General features: G+C 41.5%; 1 protein-coding gene across 1 annotated transcript; it reads right to left on the reverse strand.

Annotated features, from left to right (window-relative positions):
* Window positions 1-64: 64 nt before the first annotated feature.
* Window positions 65-20,250, reverse strand: LOC115025279 (tyrosine-protein kinase yes-like). Its single transcript, XM_029457366.1, has 12 exons — window positions 19,679-20,250; window positions 11,961-12,268; window positions 9,116-9,215; window positions 8,240-8,338; window positions 7,930-8,033; window positions 6,874-7,023; window positions 6,218-6,373; window positions 5,569-5,748; window positions 4,695-4,771; window positions 4,262-4,415; window positions 2,583-2,714; window positions 65-1,730 (listed from the first exon to the last, which is right to left on the reverse strand). Exons 2-12 carry the CDS (start codon window positions 12,253-12,255, stop codon window positions 1,522-1,524), a joined length of 1,656 nt encoding a protein of 551 aa, XP_029313226.1. The 5' UTR covers window positions 12,256-12,268; window positions 19,679-20,250; the 3' UTR covers window positions 65-1,521.
* Between the last annotated feature and the right edge of the window lie 2,002 nt (window positions 20,251-22,252).

Consider the following 22,252-nt stretch of genomic DNA (forward strand, 5'->3'; position numbering starts at 1 on the left):
AACATTACCCACTTAAAGAGACACATCATTTCATTTAGAAAGAAGAACACTAAACTTTGTAAAATCACGTCTTTATTATACAAAATCCTCACATGAGTATCCACCCACTACCTCACTCCCAAATATAATTTGCAATCTTGTCCCATTTTATTAATCTTATAAAATGAGGATTTTATAATATACAAAGCCCTTCTCTTCAAGCTAAATCATCAATTAGTGTTATTCCCACCATAATACTGCCCCAATGAGTCCATACAGAAACAAAATGCAAAGATAAAATGACTGTAAAAAAACATAATTGCTATTCAAATAGTTTCTGCAGAGCCACCTTAGTTAGACACATGAACACGAACGAGTCCCAAGTGCTCCAGTCAGCCACAATGTAGAAGATAACAAATGTTTTTTTTCTCCTCCAAGTTATTTGGTGGCTTTGTTCATGATTTCCACTTTTAGAAGGAGCTTTATAACCGGTAAAATGTATCCGTGAAGAGTCATTCCGGTTGGGCAAGAGGACGCAAGTCCACGAGTTACATCACTGTTTAACTCATTGACACATTATACACACTGCTTTTATGTAAGCCTGTCTCTGTAGTGATTGCAGTGAGATTATACAACCCGAGCGGTGACGGACAGAAAGAATTATGACATTGTTATAGAAAGCAGAGATTTCTGCACGATAATGGACCGTCGGGAAAGTCTTCAAATGAAGCTATAAAGCCATGTCCATGTGATGTGAATCAAGTGTGATAAAGTCTTGCGATAACAAAGAAACATAGACGAAAATATGATAAAAGAAATAAACAAAATGGCATAAAAGACGATGTCACAGTCTCACTTGAGTCACCCATTTGTAACAAATCAAAAATTGCACTGTAGCTGGGGAAATGTGACTAAAGTTAAGCTGTGTGGGATTTAATTACTGTCAAATGGACTGTGGTAATGACCATCAGTCCCCTGAGAGCTTCTCCCTATTAGTTTAATATATTATCTCTGTTAATAATTAATTGTTTTGATGCATAATTTACCAATTTATCACAAAATAATACAATTTGGAGGCGAGTGGAGTGCGAGAGCTCCACATTAAACCACGTAAAAGCCCAACAGTTGGACTGCCATTCTCAGAAATATGTGTTTCTATTGCGAGGTATTATCACAGCTTATTTATTTTTTACAGCAATATACTGTGTTCATGAGAAATAATTCAACATGTAGTGTCTTTAAAACATAACTGAATTGAAGTAAAGTCTTTCTATCACAGTCATTATTGTACATGGTGATAAAATCCACAAACAGACAGTTAAGACTTGCCTAGTACCATGAATGGAAAACAAAAAAATGAAACGGTTGCGGTTGCTGAAAGCGTAAAATAAACAAAATGAAGAACTTGTAGAGCAAGTAGTGGTTAATGCGACTGGTTAGACCGGTTTCCAGTCGACTTTTTATAGAGTCCAATAATCAAGAGCTCATGTCTTCAAGCAAGTGTGCTTCAGGCGTAGGGGTAGGCAACAGAGTCAAGGCAGGCTATAGGTTCTCTCCAGGTTGGTACTGTGGCTCTGTGGCGGTGAAATAGTCCTCCAGGAAGGACTGCAGGTACTCGAAAGTGGGCCTCTCGTCTGGGTCCTTCTTCCAGCAGAGCTTCATCATCTCGTGCAGGGACTCGGGGCACCCCTGGGGGCAGGGCATGCGGTAGCCGCGCTCCACCTGCTCCAGTACCTCACGGTTCACCATGCCTGAGAGGGAGACAGGAGGGGGGATGGGTACTTATTTCTTTGTATATACAATGAGAAAATCCCATCACTCTTGGAGCGGATCAGATATTTGTATGATGTAAGTAGTTAAAAGAATAGATGAGATAGATGCCACTCTCATATCTGTTCCGCTAAATTTGAAGGTACAGCAGACCAGGAGACAGTTAGCTTAGCATACAGACTGGAAACAGGGAGAAAAGGTTAACCTGATGGATCTCACTTCACAGTGATTGCCGCTTGAGTTTTCCCCCCGGTAATGTCACAGACACCCGGTTCATAACGCTGCAATGCAAGGGCTTCCAGCAGTGGACCATAGTCTCAATAACCATTATCTCATTCGGCAATAGATAGTGACTTAACAGACATTTATTTTCAAAAAATGTAATTAATGTTCCGTCAGTGGACTAATCCATTAATCATTTTGTGCGCTACATCTGATAGAAAGTGAAGCTGTGTGAAGGTGGTGCAGAACACTGCAGGCACTGCTCCCCAGGGCAGTGTCAGTCTGGCAGATGGTTATAAACAAGACTGGTGTTCAATCTCCTGATCGTCCTCCACCAGATGGTCTCATCTAATCTCAAATGTGTGTGTGTGTGTGTGGGGGTATCAGTGCGTGTGTGTTCCCTCTGCAGAGGCATAAACAACCCGCGCAGACAATGTCAGACGGCTTTCACTTCAGCCTCAGACATTAACAAGCACGGCAGCTTGACGTCTACTGACAGACTGAAAGCTGATAACTCTGGCCGTGAACCACCGCCCTGCTCTTTTTTTCTTCTTTTATTTAAATCACACCCGATGTGTGTGTGTATGAGTGTGTGTGTCACTGTCACTTACCTGGGTAGGGCACTCTGCCTTTAGTGACAAGCTCAGTGAGTAAGATCCCAAAGGACCAGACGTCTGATTTGATGGTGAAGCGGCCGTACAGAGCAGCCTCTGGGGCCGTCCATTTAATTGGGAATTTGGCTCCTGTAATATGATGGAGAGGAGAGGGGTGAGGGGATTCCACCAGAGGGCGTATGCATTCATCTTATTTCTAGGATATTACAATGGCTATAGTGACCTACAATAGGCCTTTTGCAAAGCAGAGATGTTGACTTGTTATAGTAGGAAAAGCACAGGAGTTACTAATAACACTAACATCGACTAACAGTGAGATCAAATGAAATCAAAGCAGCTAAATGGAATTCAGCCACCATGATGTTTTTGGATTCAGCTTGTAAATACAAATCAGAAATCTCTAAAATGTAAAGTTTAAGGGATTATAATATCTATAAGGGACATTATTAAGGATCTTCTGTTTAAAGGGTTGGTTCACCCAAATGAAAACAAGGTCCAGAGAGTGGCTTTCCGTGTGGCCGATGTTATTTGTCATATTTAAAGGCAATAGTTCAGTAATGGAAAGTATGAGAACAGAACATCAGATCATAATTCTTCCCCCTCAGAAGCCACAGTTTGGGAGAAAATTTGCATTAATGTTTTAACTTTTTCCAGAAACTATGTTTTGCTAATGCTAAGTAATCTGCAACTCTTGCAGTAAACAGTTTGTATTGCTTCTACTGAAGATATAGTCCTTATGTAAATTCACTGACATCTGAGGATTAATCAAAGTAACTCTGGGACTGGAATAAGATGTTGCTGCTGAATATTTTAAATGCAACTTCTTTTAAAGCTGTGAGCATCGCAAAAAAAAAAAAAAAAATCACATTTATCTCTTCTACCAGACGAAGTTTCAGTGGAAAATTCAGTTGCTACTAGCAACCACTGCTGCAGTTAAGATAATATTGTTACAGCCACCATTTTGTCAGATCCGAGAAGATAGTAATAGTAATAGTAAAAATGTCTTTTACTGGAATATTATGTGTAGAAATGTCTTTTTACGGCTGCTTTGTGATTGTTGATGTAGTTTTCCTGTGGTCAGCTTACTTCTAGCCAAGCTAGCCTATACTAGCTAAATGAGGCTAATGTGTAGCTACATTCTGTAGAGGCTAACTGTTGGGCTATTTTATTAGGTATTTTACTCTTTGTATTCTGTACTGTAAACATGCATGTTTACCAGATGGATTACTTTGTAACTTCCCATTTCATTGGTGGTTCTTCCTGGCGTCAGGAACAATGTAACTCATTTGACTAGCTAGCTTGTATATTTTTGTTAATCCAATTTCCTTGTCGTACCCGGTGGCAGACAGAATTGCATAGTGAAAGCGGCTCATAGGGAACCAATCTGAACGCTGATGGTGTAATGATTCAACAACCATTACATTGTGCGATTAACATTTACTTCATAATGATAGGTTAAAGCAAAGACTTGTGTATTTCCACTGGTGCAGACATGAATCCTTTCAGCGTGTGAAAAGCGCAACTAAATCGAAGGAAAGAGGAGCATCTGGTTTCCACCGTTATCCTAATTCACCATGATAGGAGACGCCAGGGATTCGTCCTTTGCGTCTCTGCTCTACCCTGACTCCTCGTTCACCTGTGACTCAGACGGTCTATGAGTTCATGTGTGTACCCACCTTGCCTCGCTGTGTACTCATTGTCCTCTATTAACCTGGCCAGACCAAAGTCGGCGATCTTGCACACCAGGTTGTCGGCCACGAGGATGTTGGCGGCGCGCAGATCCCTGTGGATGTAGTTCATCCTCTCGATGAAAGCCATGCCGTCAGCGATCTAAAAACACAACATTTGACAGCAGCTCACGACGGCTGCTTTGCTAAATCGTTTTTAGTTCCACGCACTCAGAACATCAAGCCCTGCTCTGTCAGGCATACAGAGGAAGCTAATAATGTAAGAATAAAAGCAAACTGAGGAAGACATGTTTACCTGAGGCCGTCGTTCTTTAAAAAAACAACAACTGAGGCTTAAAATAGAATGCTAAACTTAGCATTCACTGACACACATTCTGCACTCGAGAAACACAAAAATACAGTTATTTGTGGTTTGTCTCACCTGTGCAGCCATGTCTACCAACAAAGGGAGCTTCAGGAATTTGCCGTCACCCTCTTTAAGGAAGTCGAGAAAGCTTCCTATAAAAAACAGTGACGGTGAGAAGTCGTACGTGCAGGACAGCCGTATATATAAGGGCTGCGATACCAGCTGCATATCAATGTACTGCTATATGAAATGTTAATATTTCAATTAAGCCCTTGATCCTTACTATAGCTGGCAAGGAAATTAAAGTGAATATCAAAGTAAGCTTGAATCGGTGTATTTTCTGCATGAAGAGAAAAGGAACTGTGGGAAATACTAAAGCAGTTGCTCTATGAGATCAAAACAAACTGCAGGCATTTAGGCACACATGCACACACAGAGGCATATGTCATAGTTAACATTTACACACACACATACTTCTAGTTAATCCTAAAAGCCTAACAAATAAATAAAACGCTTCCCAGTTGAAGCAATGAAAACCTCCCACAAAACTTCTGCAGTTTTCAATTAAACACCCCAGATTCAAGGCCTCAGGGAACCACAAGGGACTCTCAATGACTTTCAATCTGTGCAGCACATTAATTAAAACATCCATAAAATGTACATTTTTCCTTTAAGGAAATCACCACGTGTAGATCTGACATCAGTGCAGTGCCTGAAAAACCAAGGCCACGTGGTCAATTTGGAAATCTCTGGAAAGTCTCCAGGCTAAGATGATGCTTTGCTTTTATTTAAAAATAGATCTCATCAGTGTCATGGAACAGGAAACAGCTGAGTCTTGTTATTCTCCAGGGTTGTGAGTTCTCAGAAAACCAGTTTAATGGCTAAACAAAAACTCCAGTCTTTGAGTTTATAAAAGGTTTTCAGGTATGTTTCAGGTGTCCGTGTTTACCTTTGGCCATGTACTCTGTGACGATGTAAATGGGTTCCTCAGACACCACAGCATAAAGAGGCACCAGTTTGTCGTGCCTGAGCTTCTTCATGATCTGAGCCTCTTGGAGGAAGGCCTCAGGCGACATGGTGCCCGGCTTCAGCGTCTTTATGGCCACCTTAGTGGTACCATTCCACGTGCCTGCAGAGACAAAGATAAGGAGAGAAACGCACACAGGCCACAGTGTTGTTAATGGGCTGGGAGCAAGACAATATCATTAATTAGGTCTTGTAATTGCTCAGACATGTGCTGTCATGCATGCACTCCCTGCAGAAATATGCCTGGGATGAGCGCATACGAGCCTGCGGTTAAAAACAAAAGGTACAAATAAGATTGGCTGGAGCTGAGTGAGATGATCTCTGGAGATAAGGAGAATTCAACAAACAGAGGAAGCAACTGCAGGAAGTGGATAATTCCCCAGCTTGGACCAAAATAGACACAATAAATATAGGAAATCAGAGTCAGATATATGCGCATAATGTTTGCATACCCTACATAAATCTTTTTGTATGTACAAGTAGATAATCGCGCCTGAATACTAAACAAATGAATGATGCCAGAAAGCATTCACCGAACATGTTCCTGCGTGTCTCGTCTGTCTCGCTCTTACCCATCCAGACCTCTCCGAAGCAGCCCTGGCCCAGTTTGAGCTCCAGTCGCAAGGACTCCCGGGGGATCTCCCACGCATCTTTAGCAAGCCCCTGGGTCTGAGGCTTGACTGTGGGACAAACTGTGGTCAGCCTGTGGCAAAGCCCGTCGGCGTGCTCTGTGATAAAGTGAGACACGGAGATCAAAATGCTACATTACACCCAGCAGTGCCACACACACACACACACACACACACCCACACACACTTGAGTAACTGAACCAGCAGGATACAGAGTTTTAAAAGCAATCTGTTTCATGCATCGATTCATTCCATTTCATGTGGATGAATTCATGCTCTTATACTAACTGTGATGAAATATAAATGAGTTGATTTTTAACACACCGAAACCCTCTCCAGAGTCAGACTGAAATGAAGTGGGATAACAGAGATTTAACCTCAACTCTCCTCAGGCCGAGAGACGAGCCTCAAAATCCTAACTGCTCCATCAATAGTTATTAAAATGTAAGACTATTCATCTCTCGGGCCAATTGCATGGTGGCACAGAGCAGCAGGTGTGCCTGAGAGTCATTTTCAGGTGTGATGAAAGAGTGTGATGAATAATGAATGAGACCAAACAGAAAAACGAGAGCGAGCGGAAAGCATCGCAAACTTCATACCTGTGTAGTGTTTGACAAGCTTCTGTAACGTGTCAAACTGTGCTCGGGTAGTGATGTAGTATCCCCCGCTGTCAAGCTTGCGGATCTTGTAGTGCTTCACATTGTCCCCTTTGGCTTCATCCCAGTCTCGTATGGAGAGAGAATACGCACCTAGGGGAGGCGAGGGAAATGTTCTTTAACCATCCAAACAAAAGTGGCAGAGATTGTCGAAAAAGAAACATTCGTATTTTTTACGACTAACTTCCCAGTTGTATTTTTAATGAAGTCTTTTCCTCAGCATAGAAAAACCCCCACACTTTTTGTTGAGAAGTTTGGTATGGTGAAGTGCTTTAAATGCACCGTAGAACACACAGATCCATATCAACTTTACAGGTGCTGGATCAAGAAACCAACTGATGAGCGCGCTGCACTGATAGCTCCCAATAAATCTCCTTTGTCAGGCACTGACATTTGATTTAAACGTTGTTCTATTAAATCAAATGTTATATTTATATGTATGGAGCTAACAGCAGTTTTTCTGTACACCTAATTCTGCTCGTTTGACTGATAGTAGTGATAGGAATCTCCCCTGCTGCATATTAGCATTGCCATTGAGCACGTTAGCATGCTGACGTTAGCATTTAGCCTAAGTACAGCCTCATCATAGGGATGCAGACTCTTGTTTCACACTGTCTTCTTTGTTTCTTTTATCTCCCTCTTTCCACTTCTCTTCATCCTGGAATGCTTCCGTCTCGAAAAGTGCTACATAAATAGGGTTTGCTTGATTTGTCCGACTTGTGCTTTAAATACTATGAAACCTGTGACCATCAGCTGATGTTGCCAGTCAGAGGAGCTTTGTTTTAGCATTTAGGAAAAGTGGTGAATGTATCATCGAGTTCCTGTCAAGCACAATGAGTAGAACCACAGTTTTGAGCTCTATGACTGGACGCTTCACACCAAAGTTTTGACCTTTGAACTTTTAATCAAAGAAGCAGAGAGTTTCTGATGCAGTTGCTCATCTTTTGTACCAATGATTAAACCGGGAGTGTTTTGTGCAGACGTCTTTGTAATCATCACCTTTAGTAGTTTCACTTTCTCGCACTAGGAAAGTCCCTTGATGGTTTCCTGGATTTAGCAACAACCTCTCAGCGTCTTTGCGTCCCATTTTACCAAAGTACCACCTGTCAAAAGAAAGAAAATACATAAAAAAGCCAAAGTGGTGACTGAGAAGCTGCCTGACAATATGAAGCATCATCATGGTTGTGAAGCTCTTAATATTGGGACTGTGTGCTTGTTGTAAGCCACGGGAGATGGGATCATGCGAGTGTTATTAGTCTGCTGGGGCAGACACTGTAGCTGGAGTAATGAGGCTATAACAAGGCCTTACTCTTCAGCCTGGATGGAGTCAGCGGGGGCCACATAATTGCTCGGGATGTAGCCGTTTCTCCCCGTGTTGATGGAGCGAGCCTCCCACCAGTCGCCCTCTCTGCAGGAGGACAATGACACAGGAGTGATTAGACAAATGAGTCGTTCATTTACCAGTCAACCGAGGCCTCATATATCCTGCTATGATTGATACTCTGGATGAAAACCCGTTAATAAGGGTTAATGGTTAATAATTTAGGCATCAGCCTTGTATCCTTACTTTTTACGCAGCATGGTTGCTTATGGAAATGGTTAGAAGGTACATAGCTTTTTAAGTCATTTGTTCTGTATTCATTCAAACCCTTTGAGCTGTCTTTAAAATGTGAGGTAGGACTGAAAAACACTTTGACAATGGGGATTGAATGACACTAATTTACTTTACATTACAAAGCTATAACCTCGGACGACATTTCTGCCACAGCATGGATCAAATAAAAGATCCACAGCGCTGTGCAGAAAGCCAGCGTCAGGAAACAAGTCGCAATCAAACGCATTCATGAATAACAAGGAACAGGTGCAGTTTAAGGATTACTGCTTGACACACAGACATCTTGTCACATCATCACTGCTGCGCTACTCGCAAAGAAACATATTTAAACTAGAAAGGCACCCAGAGCTGCTCTGAGGCTATGCTCTATCTCGCAATGTTAATGAAAGTGACAAATAATGTGTGTATCCGCCCCATCTGCTTCACAATTTAACGGGTTCTTCCTTGGACCATGCTTCACCCTTCCACCAAGGTTCATGAAAGTGGGGCCAGCAGGTCTTTTCCGTAATCCTGCTGACAAACAGACAAAAAAGAGAGAGAGAGAGAGAGAGAAACTGGGAAGATGCTTACGTATTGTTGATGATCTGGAAGCGGTCTCCTTTTTTAAATGAAAGATCATCAGTTGTTCTAGCTTCATAGTCATACAAGGCCACAAAGAAGGTAACACCACCTACAAAACACACAAAAACAGACTACATGTAAGTATGGTGCTGTCGAGGGACTGCATCAGGAAACAGCAGGTTTGTGTGGGTGACTGTTTCGCCAAGGTCTGAGAGCTCATACTGTATTGATTTTCTTTGGACTATAATTCTATAGTATGAGTACTTCCCCCGCACGGAAATATAACTGTGACTAGACACAAGACACTCAGACACAAACCAAAGGAAAGTCAATATATTAAACCAGTTTTTTAATAGTATCACCTCCCTAACCGTCATTTAATCTAGATCCCATTAGCCATACTTAAGTATTAAACATGATTCTGTAAACTATAGTATTAGTCAACTCCCATGCCAGCATCCTGTAAAGCCCACACCACCAGACAGATGACATTCATGTACCCACCATGGACAACAATGCTGTCAACAGTAATCCCATTATCTCCTGCAGAAAGCAAATACCATGGCATGTACCACCTTCGAACCTCTCTGAGAGCAGATAATCCAACGTGGCGGTGGATTACACCCTAAATCCCGCCGAAACAGGAGGGTTCAATCTCATCGCTCTGCTCTCAGCATCGCTGTAAGCTGATCAGACACATTTAGGGTGATCAGGGATGATTACAGGACCTGTATTAGATCTAAGAGGGAAAAGCTAGTTAAAATAACAATGGCCGGGGCATTAGCTGTGACACTGACATGTCGGATCAGCGTACTGATCACGTTAAACTCAGTGTTATGTATGTTTTAACCCCTTTTACTATAAAGCGAATCATGTGTACTTTACATCACTGCTGATCGTTCTCCTCAGCATGTTTACTTTTTACATTTTTGTCATTACCGTAGTGTGGCCAGTCAGAAAAGTCATGCGCCACACGGCAAAACGCTGTCAACACCTTGATAAAACAAGAGTTTAGTTTAGTGTGCTAGCATGCTAACATTTCCTAATTGGAACAAAACACCTGCAAAAACAACATTCCCTTTACTTACCAGATATAAATATCTGGTAAGTAAAGGGAATTTCAGACAATGTCATGGTGCTAGAGCGGGGGTTTTCAAATTCTGAGCCCCTCAAGCGAAGATTGGAAAAGGGCTCCTCCCCACCCCCCTGTTTTTGTTTCGCTCATTTCCTGGACGCCTATGGCATAATACATTTAATTTATATTGCGTTTTTCTAGATACACAAAGACGCATGATTATGTTATTTGATCCCATAGACAATTGAGCCAAGATACCCTTATACTACTACTACTACTGCTGCTGCTGCTGCTGCTGCTGCTGCTGCTGCTGCTGCTACTACTACTACTGCTACTGCTACTACTGCTACTACTGCTACTGCTGCTGCTACTACTACTACTGCTACTGCTACTACTACTACTACTGCTACTGTACTGCTACTACTACTGTGCCTACTACTACTACTACTGCTACTATACTATCTACTAAGCCTACTGCTGCTGCATACTTACTACTACTACTGCTGCTACTGCTGTACTACTGCCTACTACTGTGCTACTTACTACTTAATGCTACTACTACTACTACTATGCTGATGCTGATTGCGCTACTACTACTGCTATTCTACTACTACTGATACTGCTGTTAATACTGCTGCTACGCTGCTATACTGCTACTTACTGCTATACTACTACTGATAATGTACTGCTACTACTACTGTACCACTACTACTGCTTATGCTACTATCTACTGCTGCTACTACTACTACTGTACTACTATAACGCTACTGCTACTACTACTGCTCCTGACTACTGCTGCTACTGCTACTACTCCTAATGCTACTGCTACTACTGCCTACTGATACTACTGCTACTATGCTGTACTACTAACTACTACTGCTACTACATAAAAAAAAGGTCTGATCCTCATTTATTAGTTTCTATCTCTGGCAAAGTGGGAAAAATAGTAAAATTCCCCAAAACTACTGTATCTCGGAACTGTCTCTTTAACCAAATCACACACATTTAGTCTATTCTATGTGATCTTCTTTTAACTAATGTATAACTAATGTAATATGTTATCCCTTCCATCCACTAAGCCTCCCTTGACACCGTTTAAAGCCCCCCTGGGGAGGCCCACTTCTCACTTTGAAAGCCTCTGTGCTAGATGAAACGTTAAGGGATCACCAAAGTTAACACAATTCATTCTGAGGGGGACATGATGTGTTCAACATTTTTTGGCAATCAATCCAATAGTAGTCGAGTCACTCAAAACCACAAATGTTATCCTCATGTTGGCACTAGAGGAAAAGTCAGGGGATCACCAAAGTCATTAGGATTAATCCTCTGGGCATCATAGATACCATGGCAATCCATCCAACAGTTGTTGAAACATGTCACTGAAAAACTAAAAATGTCAACCGCACGGTGACTAAAAGCCAGCAGGTCCACGCTGCTAGCATGACCGATGACAAACATGATGGATTACTGCAGCAAGTCAAGTCTTTACAACTCGATTTAAATACTATATGAAAAAAGATGGTATTAAAGATTGAATACCATATGGTATTATGGAAATACTACAGAATAAAGCTGATTGAAGAACACAAAGATTATGTGAAGATAAGAAAAATACATTAACAAACTAAAACCCCACAGTAAGCATTAGAAGAAATGCGTTCAGCAGTAAAGCAAATGGGCTACATCACTAAAAAGCACTCGTATGGTCCTTTAAGTATGACATAAAGGGGACAATGCTCTCCATTAAGACCATTATCAGCATTTTAAAACACTACTCACTTGAGACAGCGCCAGAGAACGAGTTGGAAACAGGACCGGAGAAGGAGGACGACGCTCCTCCAAAGGGAGTCATGGCCGACGAGCCGCCAAACGGCATGAGGGTGTGGTTGAAGTTCACAGTCCCAGAGCCTGAGGAGGAGGAGGGAGCTTGGTTCTGCTGCAGCTGGGTGGGATCCGGTCCGTAGTGACCTATGTGAGGTGTGGTGATGGTGGAGTTGGGGTCTGACACGGCGGAATTCTCCGGCCGATACTTCATCGTAGGGCCTTTGTCCTCTTTGCTCTTAATGCAGCCCATCGTCTCGCCCTGCCTGGACACAACACAACACAAATCCATCACATGAATGCCAGCAGATTGAAGAACACAGCATCCAATTCATCACTGATGATATACAAAGTAAGTGAAGGGCCAAAGGAGGTGAAGGATGAATGATTGCGACATGAGGCCTGCAGGCGCAGGAACATGCGTTATGAAACAAAAGTCTAATGATCTGATATTTTCCTGTGAATCATTTTTGTTGTTGCGACCCGCTAAGACTTTAATCCATGTGGTAACTGGGACATATGGGTGAATGATAAATCCGCTTTGAACCACGCACGACTCAAACGTGTAGATTTAATTGTGCATGCGTGTTTTGCAAATACAGAGGGATAAAAAAAAAAAAAGGTAATCATCATCGTGTATCGTTGTGATATATTACATGTCATTGTTCCTTAAAGAGGTCCCTTAGTGTTTACATACAAATGACAGATTAAAGCCATTGTGGCTTAAAACGGAGAAAAATAAGGACTGTTGCGATTCAGAGAGCCCTCTTTGGGGCCCTCAGCCCATTTAGGAATTACTAAACTGGCCTATCGGGCACAGACTCAGGGGCCCAAGGGTTAAGAAGAGCAGTACGACATTCATATTTGTTAGTGGAAAGTCAAACGAGATGCAAACTGACCACGAACAGAATCGAAACGACCCCAAAGGGACCTAACACGACTATAAAGAGACTCAAAATGACTTCAAACACGCAAAACGACCACAAAGACACTAAAATCTACTAAGTGATGCAAAAGGAAACGCAAAGCCTGTCAAAATAACAGACTACAAACTGAGTCTGAGAGTTCTGCGTCACCTACAAAATGTTACAGTAACAGTCTGGGCGTCCTGCTCCTATAGTAGGGGGCCTTTTTACGCATCTGAACTCGGGGGCCCATTCGAGGCCTCAGCCTGACCAGGCTAAAATATTTACACCAGTGTGTCTCCATCTGCGTGGTTGTCATTCCTCTTCCTAACATAATTCGTCCGGAGTCCCACTGAGGCATTCTTTTGTGAGGTGAAGGCGTGGAAAATGTGGAGACAATCAGACACGCTCGTAAAGAACTCTGAGCCCGGGGAGATCAGAACGTTTTCATTCTCCAAGAACAACAGCTGCTCGAGGACTTGGACTTGGTTAATTGGCGCTGACACATTACAAGACAGTAAAACAATAGAGGATTGAACTGTGATGTATTCAGTGATGTGGAGTATGAAAGCAGGCTAAGCAAACACGGTGCTGAGCAGCATTGAGGTACAGTTGGTGACAAGGCTCACAATCATGCATCGGTGAAATAGAAAAGGTTCTGCGGTGATACACCTTTCACTGATTTCGGAACAGTGGCCTTGATGTTGGGAGGTGGGAGGGATTTTTCCTCATCGGAGAAGGAGGGGCGCGTTCGAGAGTTCATCGAGTTCTCCAGCTGAACTGCCAAGGAAATCAACAAAATGGGGACAAACCACAGAAACCTTCCAAAGATCCAGAACACTTTGCTTAAATAAAAAAAACGTACACAAGCGCTTAAATATCAGGTTACAGCTCGTGCTGAGCTTTGGCCGATTTATGAGTGGACCATCACTGAACACGTGTCAAGATGGAATAGATTTCTTCAAAATGTCTTCAAAAAAGGACCAATAAATCTAATCTCAGACGTTAGATATAGAGCCAATATGTTGGGAATGTTGGCATGGAAAACAGACTTTTCATTTCCGAGCCAACCTTTCCTTTAACCTCGAGACAAAAGCGATGTCATGGAAAGCAGAGGGCTTCACTCAGAGGAACGCAGTCGACTATGGTGGGCTTGCGTTTCATCATCAGGGAGACGAGAGTCTGGCTCGTTGGGTCAGCAGTGAACTCACCACGCTATAAAACACTGGACAGTGTCCCAGGAATATTTGCACTATAAAGTGAGGATGTTTGTCAGCCGTCCAAAACTCAAAATGATCAAAACACTGGGCTGAACTTTTGGAGCCTGTTCAATTCAATTCAATTCAATTCAAGCCCTTTGATGTCAAAATAAAACACATTAGTCTATTGTCGCTTACATTCATACAGAACAAGAAGCTCGATTAATAATTATGCGTACTGTTCCTGTCTAATAAAAATAATTTAATCAACAGTTTTAGTCTTTTACGGTGGAAAAACACCAAACATTTTCTGGCTAAAGCTCAACAAACGCCGGTCTGTTGGTCTGTCGGTCTGTCTTTGGTCCGTTGGATGGATTACTGTGAAATATTCAAAGATATTCAAAGATTCCTAAAGAATACATTCGAATGACTTGATACCCGGACGTGTCCCTTGTGCCATCATCAGGTCACAATATGAATTTGTCAGAACTTGAGCTTAGCGCTAATTGGCTGTTAGCATAGTGATGTTAGCATTTAGCTCAACTCACCACTGTGCCTGAAAACAGCCTCGATGGGCCTAAAGCAGTGTTTCTCAAACTTTTTCAAGACCAAGGACCAGTTAACCAATAAAAAAACACTCTCTGCGCACCACTCTTTGAGAAATACTGGCCTAAAGGCACAAGCTGCAGTCTGTTTTCATTCGAAACAGAACACTTTCATTCCTTTAGGCTTCCGGTCAAAGTAAGGCAACGGTTTTAAGAAATCTTATAGAAAGGAATAGCAAAAATATCAATCAATGATTAAAGTGGGTGTTTTCAGGAATAACCCTAACCCTAATATGGATTTATACTGTAAGAAACCAAGAGAAAATATATTTTTTTAGCTTGTTGACTGTATTTTTTGCTTTACATTTTAAGTGTTACAAATACGCAGCGCCTTTAGATCTTATCTGTCAGCAGACAGGGTGTGTACACACACACACACACACACACATATGTTCCCTCGTCATATGATGTACGGTCCACCCTCTTTACTGAGAGCTGAACTGCACAGAAGACGTGATTTCTTCCGGATAAATGTCTTTAAAATATAGTGAATCGTTGCCTTTTATGCACACAAAAACACAATATCCAAGCCAGACGATTCCCACCGAATCCAGGGTGATAAGCGGAGCACTGCAAAGCATCAGAACGTGATAACATTCACATTAGTGGCTGCGTGGGCATAAAGAAAACGGTTTGGATGGAGTCTAGGAGAGAAACAGAGAGGGGGGAACAGCAGGTTGGTTGGGTGAGGGAGGGGGGCAACCAGGGAGACAGTGCCAGCTCTACCAGCTTGAACTACTAGGAGGATTATGAGGATGGAGGATTTACTCTAAGAGGATAATACCAGAAAACAAAAAAGGGAGTGACCACCAGGGCCTGGAGCTGAAACAGTGACGACCACAGACCCCACCTGCACGCAGCGGTGCAAAGTAACTAAGTACATTTACTCAAGTACTGTAGTAAATGTTGCGGTACTTGTACTTTACTTAAGTATTTTCATTTTCTGCCGCTTTATACTTCTACTCCACTACATCTCAGAGGAACATATTGTACTTTTACTCCACTACAGTTATTATTTAAGAGCTTTAGTTACTTTTTGCTTTTTACTTTTACTAGTGACAGAGTAATTCTACACTACTTTTACTGAAGTACAAGATCTGAGTACTTCTTCCACCTTGGCCTGTGGTGACCTTCAACACATCACATAAGGACACCCACAGCTTTGTCCACACTCGACTCTGCACGAGGTGAAAAGTGAAATAATGTATCTTGGGTGGCATTTAAGGCCAGAGCTAGAAGTGCCAATGAAACCGATCACACCTCATCTTTTAAATAATGGAAGCCCTGGATCTTGAATGTCTCTTCCCTTAAAACACAAGCTCATTCCTGAACAGCAAAGCCACGAAACCACAGGGAAAACCTGCCTCGCTGCTAATTATAGTAACTTATTCTTATTGCTGACAACATCCCACTGCCCCCAGGATGATAACATGGCCTACAACAGCACATCGCATGCAAACACGAGAGAGGGCTCCCAGTTGCACCAGTTACACAGAAACAATGAGAGAGGAAGGTGAAGAGTTTAAATGAAGACACATAATACTACCATGTATAAACAGAGGGCTGCTTCCCTCCATCTGTTTGGAAAGAGACAGAACATGAGGACAGAGTGAGCTCGACTTTTCACTCAGCTTCCATCAAAGCTCTGTGATTTGGTACAGAATGTTCCTCTTAAGGCAAACATGTCTCTTTCTTCAGCAAACATGACTGTGAAATCTTAAAAACAAAGATATGTATTCAATGCCAACAGAGGCCTTTTCTTTGGCGTGAACTAGAGGAAATGAAAAATAAATAATAAGTCGACTGTGTTCATCTTTGGTACGAAAACTCATGACATTTCAATCTGTCTCTGTTGGTTTTAGTGCCACAGACTAGACACTGTTGTTTAATATTTCACATTGCTACGTCAGCTATTGTAGAACTGAGGACTTGGAGTCTTGCAGCAAACAGTCCAAAACCCAAAGATCAGTTTAATATAATTTCTGACAAAGAAAAGCTTCAAGTTCTCACATTTGAGAAGCTGAACACAGGAAATATTTGGCACTAAAAGACTAAATGTGTCAGTTCCTGCTCCAGATGTTCCCCTCCATGACCCTTGACCTCTCTTGTCCCTGCTTGTTTCCACCTAGATCGTACGCAGCTTTAATTAAAAAGGCCTAACTGCACATATTCTCCTGTTAAAGAGATAACCTTAATCCTGCAGTCCTGTTATCAACGACCTACTTTTGGTTTCCTTCCCGCCCTCTGACCACAGTGTGAGAATTCCACTAAAAATGCTGATAAGACAGAGGCGAACTCAAACCGACTCGCTGATCGCTAGAAGAAGTTTGAGTGCTCGCAGTGATCGTGGTTCAGAATTGTTAAGAAGGCTGCAGAGACAGAGTTCAGCTGAGTAAACTGCAGGATTATCCATGTGTCAGAAACAAAGAGATGCCTACAGCTTTAATATACTTCACTAAAGTTCACCAGAAGAGAACGCACACTTGGTTGATTAATCGAGTAGATACACAGACAACTATTTTAATAGTTATTCATCTGCTTTTCTTTGTTTTAGATCATTGTAACTAATCACTTTTGGCTTACAGCGCGTTACACGGTCAAAACAAGCTTTTTGAACGAGCTGCTTGGGCCGTAAATAATTGATATTTGCAATGTGACTAAAACTATGCATTTCAAATCTTTCCATATCATGCATTATATAAACTGGTTTTAAAATAGATCCTTCCAGCATCTCTCTCTCTGTGTTTAAACAGCCTCCCCTCCCCTGGGGTTAAGGTTATCTAGACTCTGATGAAGTCGACATTTGGGCCGAATGAGTCAAGCAGCCGAGCTGAAGGGGATGAAGGTGGAGTTCCTCCATCCGTCAACCAGCGGTTTTTAGCTGAAACCCTGCCCAGCATCCTGTCGGACAGCTGTTAGCGGCTGACGCTGCGGCTGCAGACGGGGAGGGTCTCTGGAGCTTTACTGGGCTTCAGATCTGCAACAGATGCAGCCTGCCACCATCTACCACATTCTTCTGATGCCACAGGGTTAAAACCGGGCCTGGAGAAATGTCATGTGATGTTACGGATGTGAAGCCAAAAAGCGTGTGTACATCTACTTTTGTTGCTCAAAAGTAAACTGATTCTGACGCCTACAACAGTGGGAAGTAAAATAACATATAAAAAACTATGGAGGGACTTTAGAGTGAATTAAAATCCTCACTAATTGTACTTTAACTTCACAAGTCAGAGCTCAAAGAAAAGCTTTTTGTTGTGCTCGTGTGAGTTATTGTGCCGCCAGAGAAACGGCATCACACATTTTGGAGAATAAACAGGTCTTATGGGAATACCTGGCACCTGAGTGTAGGGTAAGTGTGAGCTATTCTGGGAATCTGAGTGTGTCTGCAATCATCCATTTTTCCAGCACATAACAGTGTTTGAATTGTCAACATCTAACAGAGTGACTGTAAACGCCACGCGGTAGCCCGGATTAGGCTGTTTTTCTCTCTGGAAAAATACATCCAACCCCCCCACCATCACATATTGACAGCTGAACAGAAGATCCTCTTAAGAACATCATGTTTTTAAATCAAACTTTCACATGTAAGTTTGGGGAGAGCTCGCACACATTTGTGGCTCTGCCGTTCTCAAACGCTGGAACATAGCCGGATTGGTATTAGCTTAATACTGTTCAAGGATCTACAATGTCTACAGTGTCATTTTAAAAGCCAGTGTTTCAGATACCTTCATGATATGTTATTAAAACAAAATGATGAGTGGGCTCAACACAGTGAGGCACACTTTGATTTAAACAGAGCTGGTATCAGATCGATACTCGGTATTGGCAGATATGTTGAGTTGAGTTTTAAGAACAAGTAACATCCTGAGTTGTTACATAAATAAACCTTTCAACCTGCCTGAGCAAGAACTCACGCAGAAGTAATTCGGGTCAACAAAGTCAGTGTTTTCATTGTGTATAGAAGAATAACATCTATTTTAGCAATGACAGCATTCCCCTTTACCTTCCTTCCCTCCAAGTTCACCTGCCCTTATATGGATTTATACGACCAATGATTCAGACACAGTTGTGCAGAGCTGTTCAGGATACGCTGGATCCTTTACATGAAATGTTCTCTAGTCACCTCAAGCGTGACAGTCGGTCTCATTTGAGAGTCACAATACCGCAGTCCCTGCCCTCAAAGTGGAGGTGACAGAGTCGAAGAAGAAGAAGAAAGCGACAGCACAAGCTGTGGAAGACACAGAACAACTGTGACTCAGCTGTTCGACCAGGAAGTTTGAATTCAGACTGATGGCATCACCCAAAGAAAAAGGGCCCAAACCTCCTCTTCTCCCTACTTAACCTGTTACTGATTCAACAATAATCTGACTCACCATGAGTCAAAGATTGGGTTGAATATATGAAATGATGAGGTGGCACTTTTGCCTCTTGTGTCTGGAACCAAATACAATAAATGGGAAACATCTTCATTACAGGGGGAGAAAACAGATGAAGAGCATTATTGTATAAGAGTTTATGAAAGAAAGACGTTAATAAAATCATTTTTTTTTAATTGGAGCTTTAACCCTTTATTTCATTACTATATTACATAGCATATGCAAATTGAACTGTTTAACTTTAACATCATTTAATGTTATTACAGTGTGGTGTGCTGACCTTGTCCTACTTTAAAGTCTGCTATCCGATATGGTTGCACTAATATTCCTGTGGGACTTTAAGCACATGCTGTATCTTCACTGATATTTCCTTAACCTATGATTTGATTATTAATACATGACTCTCGGTTTGCAGGGAGGATTACAGTGCATGCTACAACCTGCAGACAGGTCGGCTATATATGTGTGTGATTATCATAAAACAGTTTAATTCCTTTGTTGATGACAGGTCAGACAGGCGAGCAGCTGCGTTCCGGCCCATCCTTATCTTATCCTGCTGACAAAGACCACTTTAGTTTTTGGGATTTTTACCTTCACAAATATGCGTTCTTCTTCTTCTTCTTCTTGTCTTTTCTCCTTTCTTCCCCTTCCCCTCCCGAATCAGATCCGGGACACACACAAAAAAAATCCGAGTTATTCCAACCGGGACCGAACCGCTTTCATCCTCACTTCATCCCTGCAGCCGAGACTGTGGCCAGATTTAATGCTGAAGTTAAATGAAAGCAGCGTTACAGTCTGTGAGGATGGAGGCGACACTCATTGTCACCAGAGAGCATTAATCCAGCTGCAGAATAAAAAAAAAAGAAAGTGAGATCCTGAAGTGTCCCAGCTCTTTGTAGCCTCTACTTCCTACTACTAAACTTGCATCAACCCCCACACAACAACATGGCCGACCCTGCCTGCGGGACTGGAGAGCCACACACAGCTGGAGAGCTCGGTCCGGTACAGCTGGTCGGAGAACAGCAGGGGGGAGATGAGACGATCACACGAAGGAAAAGCAGCTCAATAAAGATATTATAAAGAGATGATAAAGTGAGAGACGAGAGAAAAGCAGACCGGCAGAGTGGAGCAAGGTTTCATGAAGGCTAGAAAAAAGGGAGGACTCAAAGCGTCCTCAATTTGTTCCATTTTCAGTCACAAGTACGGATCTCTACCGCCCCCTTCTGGTGGACTGCTGGTACTGCAGCCGCACATCTGCAGCTCAGGGAACTCTCAATCACATTTATTGGCCAAGTAAGACAAGAACTCTCTGTTGTTGTTTTCATTACTTGATATCTTTACATTCTAAATTTAAAAATACAAATTAAATTAAAAGATTTATTGGCCACGATGAATTTTCCTCCCGTTTTAAAATGATCTCAATGTACCTACATTGATAGATAGATAGATAGATAGATAGATAGATAGATATATAGAGAGACAAGATAGAAATAGATATACAACGTAGACAACAAACCAGAAATAAACATAAAAATAGAAGTATTATGTGCATACAAGTAGGTGGAAAAATATGTATATACAGTATATGTGTGTGTGTATATATATATATATATATATATATATTATGGGCTGTCAAGTGATTAAAAAATTGAATCTAATTAATTACAAGCTTTGTGATTAATTAATCTAAATTAATCACATATATCAATATTTGCTGTGAGAAGCATTTCAAAATATTCAAATGGATTTTGGAAGATGAGTAGCATTATAAACTTAAAGGTCAACACGTCTTTTATTTCAATACTCTTTTCTCCAATATCTTGTTTGCCACAATCATCTTAGACAACACAGACCAACAGTTTGACATAAAGTGCAATTTAAAAATCTGGCATTACATCTTTCATTGCACAATAAACAATATCTTTAAAAGTTGTGTCATTTGACGCCATGTGTAAAGCCTCTACCTGTCCTAATTGAGTTGTTAACGTGTCTCAGGTAGACCGACTCATTCTGCGTCTGAACGCCTGATCGAGAGATGACATCAGCGGCGGTGCTAGCTAGACCCACAACATACACGGTCTATATGTACAAGTGTTTCTGTAAATATTTGACAAATACAGTAATACAAAGGAAAACATATTAAATGGAATTATATGTAGGCTCAGTATTTATTTTTAGACAGTAAATATATATACCTATTTAATATTTGTAGGTAAGTGGATGTTTTAGGGTCATATGGTTATTGACACTACATACTGTAACTGATTTAAGTGTTCATCAGAGTGACAGCCCTAGTTTTGCTAGTTTTGGTGTGCAGAGCTCTGCAGCGCCTGCTAGAGGGGGGACATGGAACAGGTTGTGTTCAGGGTGTGATGTTTTCTGCCTGTTTCCTGAAGGGATCTTAAGTTATAGTTTCCATTAAGTCTGACCCCTGGTCTTTGTTGTTGGTCTGTTCATAGCTTACCCTCAAGTTTATAGCATGCACTTTCGAAGGTTACAATTAATTTATGTGAACCTGGGCTACATGGATATAAAGTCAACAGTTCATTGGCCTATCAATATTAACAGTACCTTTTAGTGTCAATCAGATATTGATCTCTGTGCCGTCCAGCTCTACTATGATAGAGGAGAGGACTCGTTGTTTCAAAACAGCATCAGGGATGGCAGACTAAAACCTGCCTTAAAGAGTTTACACCCAGATAAATTATAAAAGTGTGGCACATTTTTCTTCAAACAGCAGTATTGAGTTTCTGAAAAGAGATATTTATTATTTATTTATAATTGAATTTATTTAAATGTGTGTTACTGTTTTAATACTTCCTTTACGGGTTAAGACAATCCTCCTTCTTCTTCTTCAGATACACAAACCATTTAAAAATTAATATTTTAATTATTTGAGACCTCAAAATGCTATTTTGGTAATATACGGTTATACAGGATACATTCCATTGCTTATTTACAGTAAGCTGGAAAAAAAATCCCTGACACAAATACATATGACATTAATGGAACTTATACATTTTGTATTTCGTTTTTTCCTCCCGCATGTCCCATTGCATCTTCTTGCATCTCTTTTTTTAATTTCTTCTCAGCACTTCCGGACACACACACACACACACACACACACACACACACGCACACACACACACGCACACACGCACACAC

This window comes from Cottoperca gobio, chromosome 20, assembly GCF_900634415.1.
Source record: "Cottoperca gobio chromosome 20, fCotGob3.1, whole genome shotgun sequence".
Lineage (NCBI taxonomy): Eukaryota > Metazoa > Chordata > Actinopteri > Perciformes > Bovichtidae > Cottoperca > Cottoperca gobio.